This window comes from Vipera berus, assembly GCF_964194415.1.
Source record: "Vipera berus genome assembly, chromosome: 7".
NCBI classification, from domain to species: Eukaryota; Metazoa; Chordata; class Lepidosauria; order Squamata; family Viperidae; genus Vipera; species Vipera berus.
Genome location: NC_138209.1, coordinates 46151227 through 46166188, shown reverse-complemented (window position 1 = coordinate 46166188; position 14962 = coordinate 46151227). Strand labels below are relative to the sequence as shown.

Sequence of the window (14962 nt, the reverse complement as noted above, 5' to 3'; positions counted from 1 at the left end):
CTGAGAAAACATTACTCAATTACTAGGTAACCGAAGGTGTTACCTAGTCTGGTAATAAAACATCGGCAAGCAAACAAGCTGAGAGAGTATCGAGGATTCCATTAAAAAAAACATTTCTTGGAGCGTGGTAGGACCGGTATTAGCCATGTGTCTCATTGCAGGTAGCTATTCTGCAACTGCACGTCTACTTGGGCTAAGGATTATTGCACTAATGCAGGGGTCTTCAAACTTGGGCCTTTTATGACTTGTGGACTTCAACTCCCAGGATTCCTCAGCCAGCGTGCCTGGCTGAGGAATCCTGGGAGTTGAAGTCCACAAGTCATAAAAGGCCCAAGTTTGAAGACCCCTGCACTAATGCGTAAGGCTGGATTGCGCAACAGAAGAGCGTAGAAAATAGCCTATTACAATGACTCCCTCCCTCCCCCTCCCTCGTACTTGGAGGCGCGTAGCGAAGAAACAGCCCTGCAAATCACTATCGAAACGGCGACCAAGAACAGTCAGTGAAGGTTTCAGAAAAAAAAAACCCGGTTAGCGCTAAGATGGATGTAACCATCAGCCAAAGGAAGTAAAGGAAGGAAGGCGGTCCCGCTCGCTGCTTTTAGGCGACTGGTTCCGCCTTGCTTAGCCGGCCCACGTGGCTGGGTTTCCGGCCGCTCTGTCATTCAGGCCCTCCCTCCCTCCTCCTCCTGCTCCTCCCCGTCTGCAAACCTAGCCAGTGGGGCCTCGGCTGCCTCTGAGGTCAGTCGTACGGAGCTGGCCTCTGTGGTTGGTGTCAGGAGCGGAGGGAAGGAGGCGGGGACGCTTCCTTCGCTCCTCTCGGGCATGAGCAGCGCCGGCTTCTGCGCGCCCAGGGGCTTGAGCCGGAGGTTGAGGAAAATCCCCCTCAACGGGGGAGCCGAGACCTTCCGAAGAGGGCCCCGGCGCGGGAGATGTGCTGCTTTCCGGCGGCTCCTAGAGCAGCATGTTGCCCGATACTGGCGCTAACACCTCCTCTGGCAGGGGCAGCGGGCAGGTGGAATCCGCGGGCGCCGCGGTCGGCTCTGGCGCCTCTGGAGCCCCAAGTCCCGGGCGCGGAGAATCCTGCAAGAAAAGTAGCAGCGTCCCGGCCGCGGCCGAAAGCGACGGCGAAGAGGACGAAGAAGAGGCGGCGGCGGCGAAGGCTCCCATCCTGTGGACCCGCTCCATGCTGGCCACCGGACTGGGGATGGTGGGCTTGGCCGTCCTCCTCTTCCATCTGGGCCAGCAGAAGCCGCCGCCGGAGAAGGAGGAGGAGGAGGAGGAGGTCGGCGGACAGCTGTACGTGGCCTGGCTCCTGCTCCGCCTTGTCCTGTACCTGGTTTGTGCTGCCGGCGCCTTCTTACTCGGTTTACTGCTGGCTTTGGGGAGCCAAAGTCGGGGCCGCCTCCGCCCCCCGCCGGGTTTCCTCGCCGCTTGGAAACGCCGTTACCTGGGAAGAGCGAGCGCGGCGTCGTTCTGGCGAACTGCCGGGGTAAGCGATTCTCTTTTCTCTGACCTCAGTTGGTTTTTCTTCTCAGCCTCGACACTTTTCGACTCGAGGCTGGTGATTCCCCCCCCCCTTTTTTTGGGAAACGGGGCTGAGTTTAAGCCGGGAAGCATCTTGGCTCAGCCCTCTTTTGAATCCAAGTGCCTTGAATCGATGAAACAAGCCAGCTCTCACAACTGAGACCTCCCATCTACTACCTGTCGTCTGCGTTGGGGATTAGAGGCCTTCAGGTATTCTAGGCTTTCAATAAATCACTGTTGCCTGACATTAAAGCTCTATTGTACCTGTTACAGAGGGTCGAGGAAAAATGGGAAGAGGGGATGTGGGTGGGTGGGTGGGTGGGTGTGCGACTTTCATTTCCCCTCTTTGGGAAAATGTTACTTTGGAAAAGTTGAGGAGCTTTCTGACACCTGGGTGTGATTGGGAAGTCAGTGTATTTTTGGTACACAGTCCTTCACCGTACATAGCCCTTGCTTAGGGGCCACGATTGGGATGGCAATTTGGTTGTTAAATGAAGCAGTTGCTAAGTGAAACTGCAACTGTGCTTATCTTGTTTCAGCTTTCCTTTGCTTTATAAATGGATGTAGGCTGTAAATCTGAGAACTGATCATAAAGTGAATTTTTCATCAGTGTCATAACTGAATGGTTACTAAATGAGGCAGTTGCTAAAGGAGGACTTACCTGCAGGATTAACATGGGTCACATTGCTAGCATGACCAGATGTTTGATTACCGCTGGGTCACAAATAAAAACAAACACTGCAAACCCATTGAAAAGCCTTGAGAATTGCATACCTTTAATTTAAAAAAAAAGATTCTGTGTGCCTCTGCATAAAAGCTAACTTACAAACTTGCAGAACTCTCTGCATTGTTTTAGCTCTTCAGTCTGGAACAAATGGTAAAAAGAAGCAATGAAGTAGTAATTTTTAGCACATTGATAACGTGGGCATGTTTTTTTCATAACCACTCCTTCAAGGTGATACATAGGCTTCCATGGGCAGGCCTGTGACCTACTATGGTGAAAATGGATTGCTTGACAATATATTATCACTGTTATTGGGGAAAAAAGCTACTGGGGTATGGCAATTAGATTGTTGGATTTTGATTAAGCAAACTTAGCTTCAGTTCTCTTTTAGCCATGGAGTTAGCTGGATATTCCTGGCTAGTTTTCTCACAATATTTCCCACAGCTAGCAAGGTAGTTGTTGTGGGGATAATTTGAAGAGGAAGGTTTGAAGACAGCAAAGTCCACATTTTGGACAGAGAGGACCACTGGTTTGAAAGAAGGGTCAAAGAGGCCATCTATGTCAAAATTGAACAGCCCTCTTTCAACAGAGGAGAAGGGATATGACATCTATCTCTAGTCTACAACACAGTCCTTTCAGCAGTTCCAAGAAGGCTCCACACCCATTTACACTACTCAGGTGGCCCCAAAGAAACAGATAAATCTCCAAGTGACCTCAATGACTCTTTAAAAGAATGCAAATGACCAGCTGTCTGCAAGGAATATAAATCCTTCCATTCCCGACCATTCAGTCAGAGTTGAAGAAGCTTCTTGGATGAGAAGCTTAACATCTTCAAAGAAAAAGTCCAATCGACTCCTGAAAAAGCATCTTTGAGACAACCATGACCTGGATGACTGAGAATCTCCATAGACAGATTCCATATATTCTATTTTGAGATTAATTTTTCCTCAAATTGAAGTTGATTCTTGGTGACTTCATGGGCAACTGTGGAATTTACATCGCCTTTTTTAGAATATTTTTCAGCTTTGGGAAAGCTTAGAGCTCAAGAGCTCTCTAAAAATCTCTAATCGAAGTCCTAGCCAGGTACAAAATCTACTTAGTTAAACCCTCATCAGTTAAATGCTGCTACTTCCTTTATGCATCTTGATGTGTAATCTTTTTGTTATGGTTTTGATTACATGTACCCAGGATCAGAATGATTATGGTTTTGTTGCACGCCAACATTTTGTACATTTTATATAGAAATTAATATAAAACTCAAAAATTTGTTAATGAATCTGATTCTATACCAATTAGCATCTGAAATTGAAAAGCAGCTTTTGTGTGTTATATGTATGCACACATTTATCTTACATATTTCTAACTACATTAATATGTACATTAAATGAGAAGGTTGTGATGCTACTGTGTTAATGTGGGATGTGCTGTATGTATGTTTGCTATGTATAATGGTGTAGAATGTAATAATTTGCTACAGATAATTGTCAATATGATCTTGCATTTTGGTTTGTTGTTTTTGTACCTTTAATGGCTGATGTTTATGATATCAGATGTGTTGACCATAATTAGCAGAATCAAATAAGTGACCATATCTGTTGAATGTAATCTTTTCACTTGGATGTGATATCTTCTGAAAGGGAGTGCTGTTATTGTCAAGATTTTAAAAAACACTGTTATTAATACAGTCTCATTGGAAATTAATATTTTAAACATCCTTGTATTCCAGCTGCACCTTGTAGAACAATATTGCATATAAGTCGACAGGAGTTATGAACTTACAACATGTTGTGATTGCTAGTCTTGAGTCTTTAACAATTGTTCATTGGCTAATCTGTTTTTGTGTGCAAGATTATTCATTATACTGAACAATTCTTTTATTGATTTGTATATTTACATAACTAATTAGGCCTTAGTAATGCAAACGGTTTCTTAAGTGAGAGAGTTTGCTGATAACTGCTATCTTTGGACAATGACGCAACATTTCTTTTACCTTCTAGATTTCAAGAATGAAGGTTTCTTGTTCTTAGTCTGTAGAAACCATTCAGATAGGATAGATGGGCAAGTGATTGCCTATAGATTTCTAACCTTGGACTGACAGCTTCAGCTGTGATAATGAAACTCAGCTAAAAAACATTAATAGTTTTGCATAGTTCTCACTGTTTGAGTGTCCCTTTATTTAATTTTTAATTTAATTTAATTTATTAATATTTCTATACCGCCCTTCTCCCGAAGGACTCAGGGCGGTGAACAGGGCAAGAATAAAAAACACAGAATTACAAAAGTTAAAAAATGATTAAATACATGCCCACTAAAAAAAACAATTAACATAGTAAAACCCCAATAAAATACAATAAAAACTCCACCAATCCCCCATCAGGCCAGGCCGGCTTGTTCGAACAAGTATGTTTTTAGATCGCGGCGAAAGGAGCGAAGATCGGGCGCCGTCCGGAGCTCAACCGGTAACTGATTCCATAGTTCCGGGGCGCCCACAGAGAAGGATCTCCCCCTGGGGGCCACCAATCGACATTCTCTGACCGGTGGCACCCTGAGGAGGCCCTCTCTGTGGGAACGCACAGGGCGGAGGGGAGTTGATGCCGGCAGCAGGTGTTCCCTAAGGTACTCCGGACCCCTGCCATGTAGGGCTTTAAACACCATTACTAGTACCTTGAATCTCACCCGGAAGACAACTGGCAACCAATGCAGCTCACAGAGCAGAGGTGTAACATGGGAGTATCGGGAGACTCCCAACACAACTCTCGCGGCTGCATTCTGTACCAGTTGGAGCCTCCGGGTGGTCCTCAAGGGAAGCCCCATGTAGAGAGCGTTGCAGTAGTCTAGACGAGAGGTCACGAGCGCGTGAGTGACCGTGCATAAATCATCCCGGCTTAGATAGGGCCGCAACTGGCGCACCAGGCGAACCTGGGCGAAAGCCCCCCTAGTCACAGCCACTATGTGATCTTCCAAGGTGAGCCGTGAGTCTAGGAGGACTCCCAAGTTGCGAGCCCTATCTACGGGGGGTAATAGTTCACCCCCCATAGAAAGAGATGGAATATCCGAATAGACCCGGGATGAAGGTATGCAAAGCCACTCAGTCTTGTCAGGGTTGAGTTGAAGTCTGTTCCTCCCCATCCAGACCCGAACCGCCTCCAGGCAGCGGGACATCACGTTGAGGGCATCACTGGGGTGGTTTGGGGTCGAAAGAAAAAGCTGGGTATCATCAGCGTACTGATGATACCCAACTCCAAAACCACGAATGATCTCACCCAGCGGTTTCATATAGATGTTGAACAGGAGAGGCGAGAGGACCGACCCCTGAGGAACTCCACAAACGAGAGACCTCGCGGTCGACCTCTGCCCTCCTGTCAACACCGTCTGCGAACGTCCCTGGAGATAGGAGGAGAACCACTGTAAGACCGTGCCTCCCACTCCCAATCCCCTGAGACGCCGCAGCAAGATACCATGGTCGATGGTATTGAAAGCCGCTGAGAGGTCTAATAGGACTAGAACAGAGGAATGTCCCCTGTCCCGAGCCCTCCAGAGATCATTCACCAGCGCGACCAATGCCGTCTCCGTGCTGTACCCGGGCCTGAAACCCGATTGGTACGGGTCTAGATAATCCGCTTCATCCAGGACCAGAGGGAGCTGATGCGCCACCACACTCTCAACAACCTTCGCAAGGAAGCGAAGGTTGGAGACCGGACGAAAGTTGTTCAATACAGCTGGGTCCAAGGCAGGCTTCTTGAGGAGAGGCCTCACCACCGCCTCTTTCAAGACGGCAGGGAAGCTACCCTCACTCAAAGAAGCCGATATAACTGCCTGGAACCAGCTGCGTGTCCTCTCCCAGGCTGCATAGACCAGCCAGGAAGGGCACGGGTCCAATAAACATGTGGTGGATCTCAGCCTCCCCATAATCCTGTCCACTTCCTCCGGAGTCACAGAATCAAACTCCTCCCAGGTAATATCAACAAGACCGCCCGTGTCCTGATCGCCAGACTCTGCCCAGTCAGAGTCCAGACCGGTCCGAATCCGAGCGATTTTGTCCGACAGATGTTGGTTAAACTCCTCGGCACGACCCTGCAAGGGTTCCTCCCTCACCTCTTGATTAAGGAGGGAGCAAGTCACCCTAAACAGGGTGGCCGGGTGATTATCTGCGGACGCGATAAGGGTAGCGAAGTGATTAAACCTCGCCACCATTATCGCAGCGAGATAAGACCTAATATAGGCTCTTAGTCGCAATCGGTCGGATTCGGATCGGCTGGATCTCCAACCGCTCTCTAGGCCCTGTCTCCGACGCTTCATCTCCCGGAGCTCCGCGGAAAACCATGGAGCTCGACGGGATCTGCACCGGGTCAGGGGCTGCAAGGGTACAACCCGGTCAAGAGCCTCAGTGGCTGCCCTTTCCCAGGCTTCCACTAAGGCATCTGCTGAGCTGTGAGCAAAGGAGGCAGGTGGGGACCCCAGCACTGCCTGGAACCTCTCAGGATCCATTAAGCGTCTGGGGCGGTACCATCTAATTGGTTCCACACACCCACGGCGGGGCGTGGCAAAACGGAAGACCAGCCGCAGGAGATGATGATCGGTCCATGACAGGGGCATAACAATTGGGGAGCCCCCACCAAGATCATCTAACCACCGTCCAGATAAGAAAATCAGGTCAAGGGTCGGTCCTGAAATTACTTGCGTCAGGTCCATGGCCGTCATGGAAGCCATGAACTCAGATGATCCTCCCAGGGATGGTAGATTGAAGTCCCCCAAAACTATAAGTTTGGGAAACTCAATCACCAACCCAGAGAGGATATCAAGAAGCTCAGGCAGGGCTTATAATTGTTGTTTTGGCTGCTTTCTTTTCCAATAAGTTTAGTTTTCTTTTAGATTCACTTTTTCATAAAATATCCTGTCTATTTTTTATGTAATTGTCCATCTTATCATGTCAAGATTTTTGTGTGTATCATTGGGACAACATTTAAAATGTTCATGAGTGCTCTGAAAATAAACTCGTCTTTTAAATCCTACAAATACTACTGCTAAGCTTGTAAGCCGCCCTGAGTCTTCGGAGAAGGGCGGGATATAAATGGAATTTAAAAAAAAATCATCTATCTGCAGACCAAGATTGAGCAATGTGTAGAGGGGAAAGGACCACACTGATAGATAAATAAAAATCTTCCTAGTGAGCTGCAAAAGAATGTCTGGCTCACTTAATCAGCTGTTCTGTGGCCAGTGAAGCAGTGTTTGTCCTGGAGAAAGTAGTGGTGAGGCTCAAGGGCATTCAGCAGCTCATCTTTTTGGGATGGTGTCCCCATAGATATTCAGTAAGTTATAGATGTTACAGTAATAAGTAAGAAAAGAGAGACCATCCCTGTATCCTATGTGTTTCAGTTATGAAATACTGATATTTGCCCTTTTAGGTTATGTATAGGAGTATACATTATTTTCAAACATTTAAATGTACTACCAGTATATATTATCACATTTTATTTACAATTGTTTATATTTCATAGAGACACTTTATGAAGGACAGATATGTAAGGTAGGATATAAACCAGGGGTGTTGAGGGCCGCATCAGCATTGCGATTGCCCTCAAGGGGGTATGGCCTGGGTGGGCGTGGCCTACTGGGTGGGCGTGGCTAGAGTGCGTATGGCCTTCTGGGTGGGCATGGCCAGCTCTACATCGTTCGCATCAAGGGTGCCTATGGGGGCCTGGGCAGGAGTGGGACAGATCTGAGGGTCTCTGGCAGAAGGAAGGTCTCTGGGCCAGGGCCAAGGCAGTGGGGACCGTTCCCTCACTGTTTCCAGGATGGCTTTGCGGGCCGCATGAAACCACTTCATGGGCCGGATCTGGCCCCCGGGCCTTGTGATTGACATGTCTGATATAAACTGATTTTTTTTTAATGTTCACATAATCTACTGAGTTTTTAAAAAGCCAAATTCAGATATGGATTCTATGATATAAAATTGCATAAACATTAGCTTGGAAGGAAATTTCTTATTTAATTATGATAACTTGTACTTAATACTTTGTACATTATATCAGACTTAGCACAGTTTGTGTTGGATGCATTAGTCAATTCTTGTTCTATGCAGTATTCAACCATGTCTATTATGGGTGTATCTTTTTCTGGCTTTTAGAACCTCATATCTGGAAATGTACAAGAACCAGTCCAGTCAAGGAGAGTGGTAATTTCTCATAACATGGACAAAGCTCTGAAAGAAGGTAGGAGTCTTCTAAGGTCTTTTTGGAATATCTCATACTCTTATTTTTCTCTTTGCTCAAATTTGAACATTTAGCAAGAATTACATGTATTTTCAACATCTTTTATTTTCATCAGAAATAATTAAACCTCTGTTTACCAGATTTCAGTATCGTAGAATCTAGTCTGAATTTCTATTCCAGTTTGCATAACAAACATGTAAGTAATGCAATTGCATCATTTGCATCACTTTATGTCATTTGCATATTGAAATAATGAAGCATCTGACATTTTGCTACTTGATTTATGTCCACATCTATCTCATTATGGAAATATGAGTTGGCATAATTTATACAAAGGTCCCTCAAGTATACTTAAAATGCATATTATAACTCTGTCAGTTGGGAAATGTATTCATTTTCTACAAGTTAGGAAAAAAGAGTATCCAGGGTGGAGTATGCATTGCACTTGCTTGCTTTGACAATGTCAAAATGATCCTTGCCAAATAATGATGACTTTGGCAGCTCTGGAATAAGAAATTCCATGTTTGACATCTGTAAACAATAACATATACTGCCTCTTCAGCATTCTTTTTTCCTCCATGCCTTCAACTTTAACCACTACTACAAAGTCCCTGCAGTATTCCTGGCAAAATTTCTGAAGTGGTTTGCTACTTCCTCTGTCCTAGGCTTGAGGGAGAGTGACTGCCCCAAGGTCACCCATCTGGCTTTGTACCTAAGACTAGAACTCAAGTCTCCCAGGTTCTATCCTGATGCCTTCAACATCTACACCAAGTCTAAAGTCTCCATGGCCACCGGCCTGCTGTCTATATCAACCAACACCTTTTCTGGGCTCTGATGAGCGTCGGCATCGGGCGCCTTAACCCGGCGTTCGGTTCATCCCGCAGCGCCAGTTCTGCTTACCAAAAGTGGCCCACTAGGCGTCTCGCATTCCATGCCCAGCTCCATGCCAGCGAGCCGGGCTTCTTACCCATTTAAAGTTTGAGAATAGGTTGAGATTGTTTTGGCCACAAGACCTCTAATCATTCGCTTGACCGGATGATTAGATATTGTCCCCCTGCAATGATTTGGAAACATGCAGCCCCAGGTAGAGATTACATTGAGTTTTAAGGCTAATAACCTTGATAGATTGTCACCTTAAACGCATCCAAGTTAGTGGTCATCTTCTCATCGTGTAGTAATCTATTTCAAGAGTTGATTAGAATTTTTTTTTAAAAAACCCAATTTTTTTGTTCTATCCTTCTAGTCAGCCATTGAATGATCCCCAATCCTAAGTCTTTACACTTTAGCTTTTTATGCCATTGCTATTCACAAGATTAACAGCTGCTTTCTAGAGAGTGAATATACACAATCCTGTCTCAAGCCTCAACGCCAGAAGGAGACCCACAGCATTTTTATTTGTATCAGTATCAGTAAATACCCTACTTCTCATACATTCTAGGATTACGGCGTAAGACACCAGGAAGATGGGGGATGCAGCACTAAGTACAAGAAGACGTTTAATACTTCCAGTGTTTCATCCAGCTGCCTCAGATTGTTATCCTAACTATAGAATACATAAATCCTATTGGCTCTGTTAATTAAATGATCAAGTACTCTAGTGTATTATGAATTAGCTGTCTGGTTACTGGACAGTGCACTTTTAAAAAAGGATTATTGGAATAATGAAAAAAAAGATTTACATTAGTAACAGTTGAATAGCACAAGGATAAATACAAAAGATGATTAAAGTAATTTTGAGCAATTTTTCTACTAATACATTTTTCTATTCATTGTTTTTCCAGTTGCTGAGCAGAATCTATGTATTTATACTTTGAACATTATATATTGTTGCTAGTATCTATTTAAGTCTTTTCATCTAATATCTTTGATTGGTCTCAGTTTTTTCTAGAAATCATGCTCCAATTGTCTAAATTTGCCCGGTAGTGTACAGTATATGGGAGTCATTCTTGCTCAAATTTGGTTGTATTTCCACTATAGATACACTGTATGCTTTCAGTCTTGCCATTGCTGCTTATTGTCCATTGTTAGCCTCCCAATCTTACATTATCAGCAAAGTTCCTCTTTTGTTCCAAATTGGAAGATACTAGATAATTTTCTGGACAGTACCATTCACGTATCTGGCAGCTGAAGACATGGGAAGGGCAGTATCAGAATAGTTCTTGGTGTGTTTTCTTATCGTCTATTGTGCTGGCTTCTATTATAAGATTCAAATCAACAAAGCTGATAATTCTATACTGCTGAAGTGACCAAATAAGAGTGGATTGTGCCCAGACCCAATTTAGTCTGGCATTTGTTTTCTCACAGTAGCTAATTGGATGCTTCTGAAGTGATTACAGGGAGGAATTAGAAATATATCCTCTTTCCCATTATTGTCCCCCTGCAATGATTTGGAAACATGCAGCCCCAGGTAGAGATTACGTTGAGTTTTAAGGCTAATAACCTTGATAGATTGTCACCTTAAACGCATCCAAGTTAGTGGTCATCTTCTCATCGTGTAGTAATCTATTTCAAGCGTTGATTAGAATTTTTTTTAAAAAAAACTTTTTTTTGTTCTATCCTTCTAGTCAGCTTCATTGAATGATCCCCAATCCTAAGATTGTGAAAGAAAAAAATAGATTGTGTAAATACAGAAAAGACTAAGTTAGTTATATGACCAATAGATTCCAGTGTCCTTATGCAGATATAAAAAATCAAGAGGAAGGTTTAATTTAGGAAGTCAAATTTGAGGTAACAGGCATTACCTACCCTTGGTGGGATGAAACCCGTGAGTAAAATGCAAGTTTTGTAGGAAGCAATTTATTCAGAAAAAAACAGGACCAGCAACAACATACAGTAGTTTTTTCTCTGTGAGAATAATCAGTGACGATGCATTATTATTTTAAAATGTTAAATACATTAATATTTAAGGTTCATTAATATTTGATATTGTTCATTTGGAACCTTCATGAATATTGAATTCCTAGAGAGGAAAGAATCAGTTGTAGGATCCTGCTATTGGTGTAGCCATTCCTTATAAAACCAATTTTCAGGCATTGGGATATGGTGGGAGGTAAGAGCAACCAGAGTAGAAGATCCTGGTTCCTAGGAAATTATAGAAATAAGGTGTAAAAGCATGGTTATACATTATTTGAATCAACTCATCAAATGATTGTAAATTTGATAACCAAAATCAATTCTAGTATAATAGGTGAGGTAAAAGTAGAATGCTACACGATGTCAACTATTATAGGAGCAGATATTTCTATACTTATGAGCCTTATGTTAAATATGCAAAACAGTAGACATTGGTTGCCAAATTGAGAAATAAATTTGTCAGGCTGAAGGTAGGTGCTGATCATTTTTGATAATTTTTCCCCAGAATAGAACTTGATTTTGCTTATGATGCATTTTTGACAGACCTACTTTGTTCCAACAATTATGGTGTTTGGTTTTTTTTAACATGAGATTGGGATAAGTCTCTTGGACTTTCCGTTCAAATATCTGGCTGAACAAATCCACTTACGGGCTTTCTGTGTTGATTTCCAGTAATTTTTTCTTGGATTGTGTTTCTTGTGTTGTAAGATTGCCATTCTTATTTTAGAGAAGGAAGAAAATGTAAATGTTAAAAAAGAAAGTTGGCAGCTTTTTCAGGTATAGTTCCTACCTGACTTGGCAGAGTCAGGGAGGTGTTAAATATGGATTCATCCTGATATTTTTTCTTTCTTGCAGTTTTTGACTACATCTACCGAGATTACATTTTGTCTTGGTATGGAAACCTCAGCAGAGATGAAGGACAGCTGTATCATCTACTGTCTGAAGACTTTTGGGAAGCGGCCAAGCAGCTGCGGCACAGGCTCAGTCACATTGATGTAGTTAGAGTCATTTGCCATGATGTAGTGAAAGCTGTGCTCAACCATTTCTGTGATCTTAAAACAGCCAATGCCAGGTAATAACACATCCCACAAACACACATACCGTATATACTTGAGTATAAGCCGAATTTTTCAGCCCACTTTTTGGGCTGAAAAATTCCACTTCGGCTTATACTCCAGTCAACAAAAAAAACTTACCGAGGACTTGTGCGCGGCCGAGGCTTTGGTGCTTCCGGGATCGCCCGCACCTCTCCCAAGCCACCGCCGTCCGAGACCTGCCGAAGTTTGGGGAGGTTTGGGGAGGTGCGCGCGCACCTCCCCAAACTCCGCGCCTTGCCTGCCTGCTTCTTTCCGCAGCGGAAAGAAGCAGGCAGGCAGGGCGCGGAGGAACGGAGACTTGCCGACGTTTGGGGAGGTTTGGGCGCCTCCCCAAACCTCGGCAGGTCTCCGTTCCTCCGCGCAGACCTGCCGACGTTTGGGGAGGTTTGGGCGCCTCCCCAAACCTCCCCAAACCTCGGCAGGTCTCCGTTCCTCCTGCCGACCTTTGGGGAGGTTTGGGCGCCTCCCCAAACCTCCCCAAACCTCGGCAGGTCTCCGTTCCTCCTGCCGACCTTTGGGGAGGTTTGGGCGCCTCCCCAAACCTCGGCAGGTCTCCGTTCCTCCTGCCGACCTTTGGGGAGGTTTGGGCGCCTCCCCAAACCTCCCCAAACCTCGGCAGGTCTCCGTTCCTCCTGCCGACCTTTGGGGAGGTTTGGGCGCCTCCCCAAACCTCGGCAGGTCTCCGTTCCTCCTGCCGACCTTTGGGGAGGTTTGGGCGCCTCCCCAAACCTCGGCAGGTCTCCGTTCCTCCTGCCGACCTTTGGGGAGGTTTGGGCGCCTCCCCAAACCTCCCCAAACCTCGGCAGGTCTCCGTTCCTCCTGCCGACCTTTGGGGAGGTTTGGGCGCCTCCCCAAACCTCGGCAGGTCTCCGTTCCTCCGCGCAGACCTGCCGACCTTTGGGGAGGTTTGGGCGCCTCCCCAAACGTCCCCAAACCTCGGCAGGTCTCCGTTCCTGTTTGGGGAGGTTTGGGCGCCTCCCCAAACCTCCCCAAACCTCGGCAGGTCTCCGTTCCTCCGCGCAGACCTGCCGACGTTTGGGGAGGTTTGGGCGCCTCCCCAAACCTCCCCAAACCTCGGCAGGTCTCCGTTCCTGTTTGGGGAGGTTTGGGCGCCTCCCCAAACCTCCCCAAACCTCGGCAGGTCTCCGTTCCTCCGCGCAGACCTGCCGACCTTTGGGGAGGTTTGGGCGCCTCCCCAAACGTCCCCAAACCTCGGCAGGTCTCCGTTCCTGTTTGGGGAGGTTTGGGCGCCTCCCCAAACCTCCCCAAACCTCGGCAGGTCTCCGTTCCTCCGCGCAGACCTGCCGACCTTTGGGGAGGTTTGGGCGCCTCCCCAAACGTCCCCAAACCTCGGCAGGTCTCCGTTCCTGTTTGGGGAGGTTTGGGCGCCTCCCCAAACCTCCCCAAACCTCGGCAGGTCTCCGTTCCTCCGCGTAGACCTGCCGACCTTTGGGGAGGTTTGGGCGCCTCCCCAAACCTCCCCAAACCTCGGCAGGTCTCCGTTCCTGTTTGGGGAGGTTTGGGCGCCTCCCCAAACCTCCCCAAACCTCGGCAGGTCTCCGTTCCTCCGCGCAGACCTGCCGACCTTTGGGGAGGTTTGGGCGCCTCCCCAAACGTCCCCAAACCTCGGCAGGTCTCCGTTCCTGTTTGGGGAGGTTTGGGCGCCTCCCCAAACCTCCCCAAACCTCGGCAGGTCTCCGTTCCTCCGCGCAGACCTGCCGACCTTTGGGGAGGTTTGGGCGCCTCCCCAAACCTCCCCAAACCTCGGCAGGTCTCCGTTCCTGTTTGGGGAGGTTTGGGCGCCTCCCCAAACCTCCCCAAACCTCGGCAGGTCTCCGTTCCTCCGCGCAGACCTGCCGACCTTTGGGGAGGTTTGGGCGCCTCCCCAAACGTCCCCAAACCTCGGCAGGTCTCCGTTCCTGTTTGGGGAGGTTTGGGCGCCTCCCCAAACCTCCCCAAACCTCGGCAGGTCTCCGTTCCTCCGCGCAGACCTGCCGACCTTTGGGGAGGTTTGGGCGCCTCCCCAAACCTCCCCAAACCTCGGCAGGTCTCCGTTCCTGTTTGGGGAGGTTTGGGCGCCTCCCCAAACCTCCCCAAACCTCGGCAGGTCTCCGTTCCTCCGCGCAGACCTGCCGACCTTTGGGGAGGTTTGGGCGCCTCCCCAAACGTCCCCAAACCTCGGCAGGTCTCCGTTCCTGTTTGGGGAGGTTTGGGCGCCTCCCCAAACCTCCCCAAACCTCGGCAGGTCTCCGTTCCTCCGCGCAGACCTGCCGACCTTTGGGGAGGTTTGGGCGCCTCCCCAAACCTCCCCAAACCTCGGCAGGTCTCCGTTCCTGTTTGGGGAGGTTTGGGCGCCTCCCCAAACGTCCCCAAACCTCGGCAGGTCTCCGTTCCTCCGCGCAGACCTGCCGACCTTTGGGGAGGTTTGGGCGCCTCCCCAAACCTCCCCAAACCTCGGCAGGTCTCCGTTCTTTCTGCCGACCTTTGGGGAGGTTTGGGCGCCTCCCCAAACCTCCCCAAACGTCGGCAGGTCTGCGCGGAGGAACGGAGAC

General features: G+C 47.3%; 1 protein-coding gene across 3 annotated transcripts in view; it reads left to right on the top strand.

The window, feature by feature from the left end:
- The first annotated feature begins 761 nt into the window (after window positions 1-761).
- Window positions 762-14962, top strand: part of SNX25 (sorting nexin 25) — a 62532-nt gene continuing 48331 nt past the window's right edge. For all 3 annotated transcript variants that reach the window (XM_081332255.1, XM_081332254.1, XM_081332253.1), the window contains exons 1-3: window positions 762-1489; window positions 8376-8460; window positions 12169-12385. In XM_081332255.1, the coding sequence (XP_081188381.1) occupies window positions 962-1489; window positions 8376-8460; window positions 12169-12385 (830 nt within the window). In that variant the 5' untranslated portion in view covers window positions 762-961. The remainder of the gene's footprint in view (window positions 1490-8375; window positions 8461-12168; window positions 12386-14962) is intronic.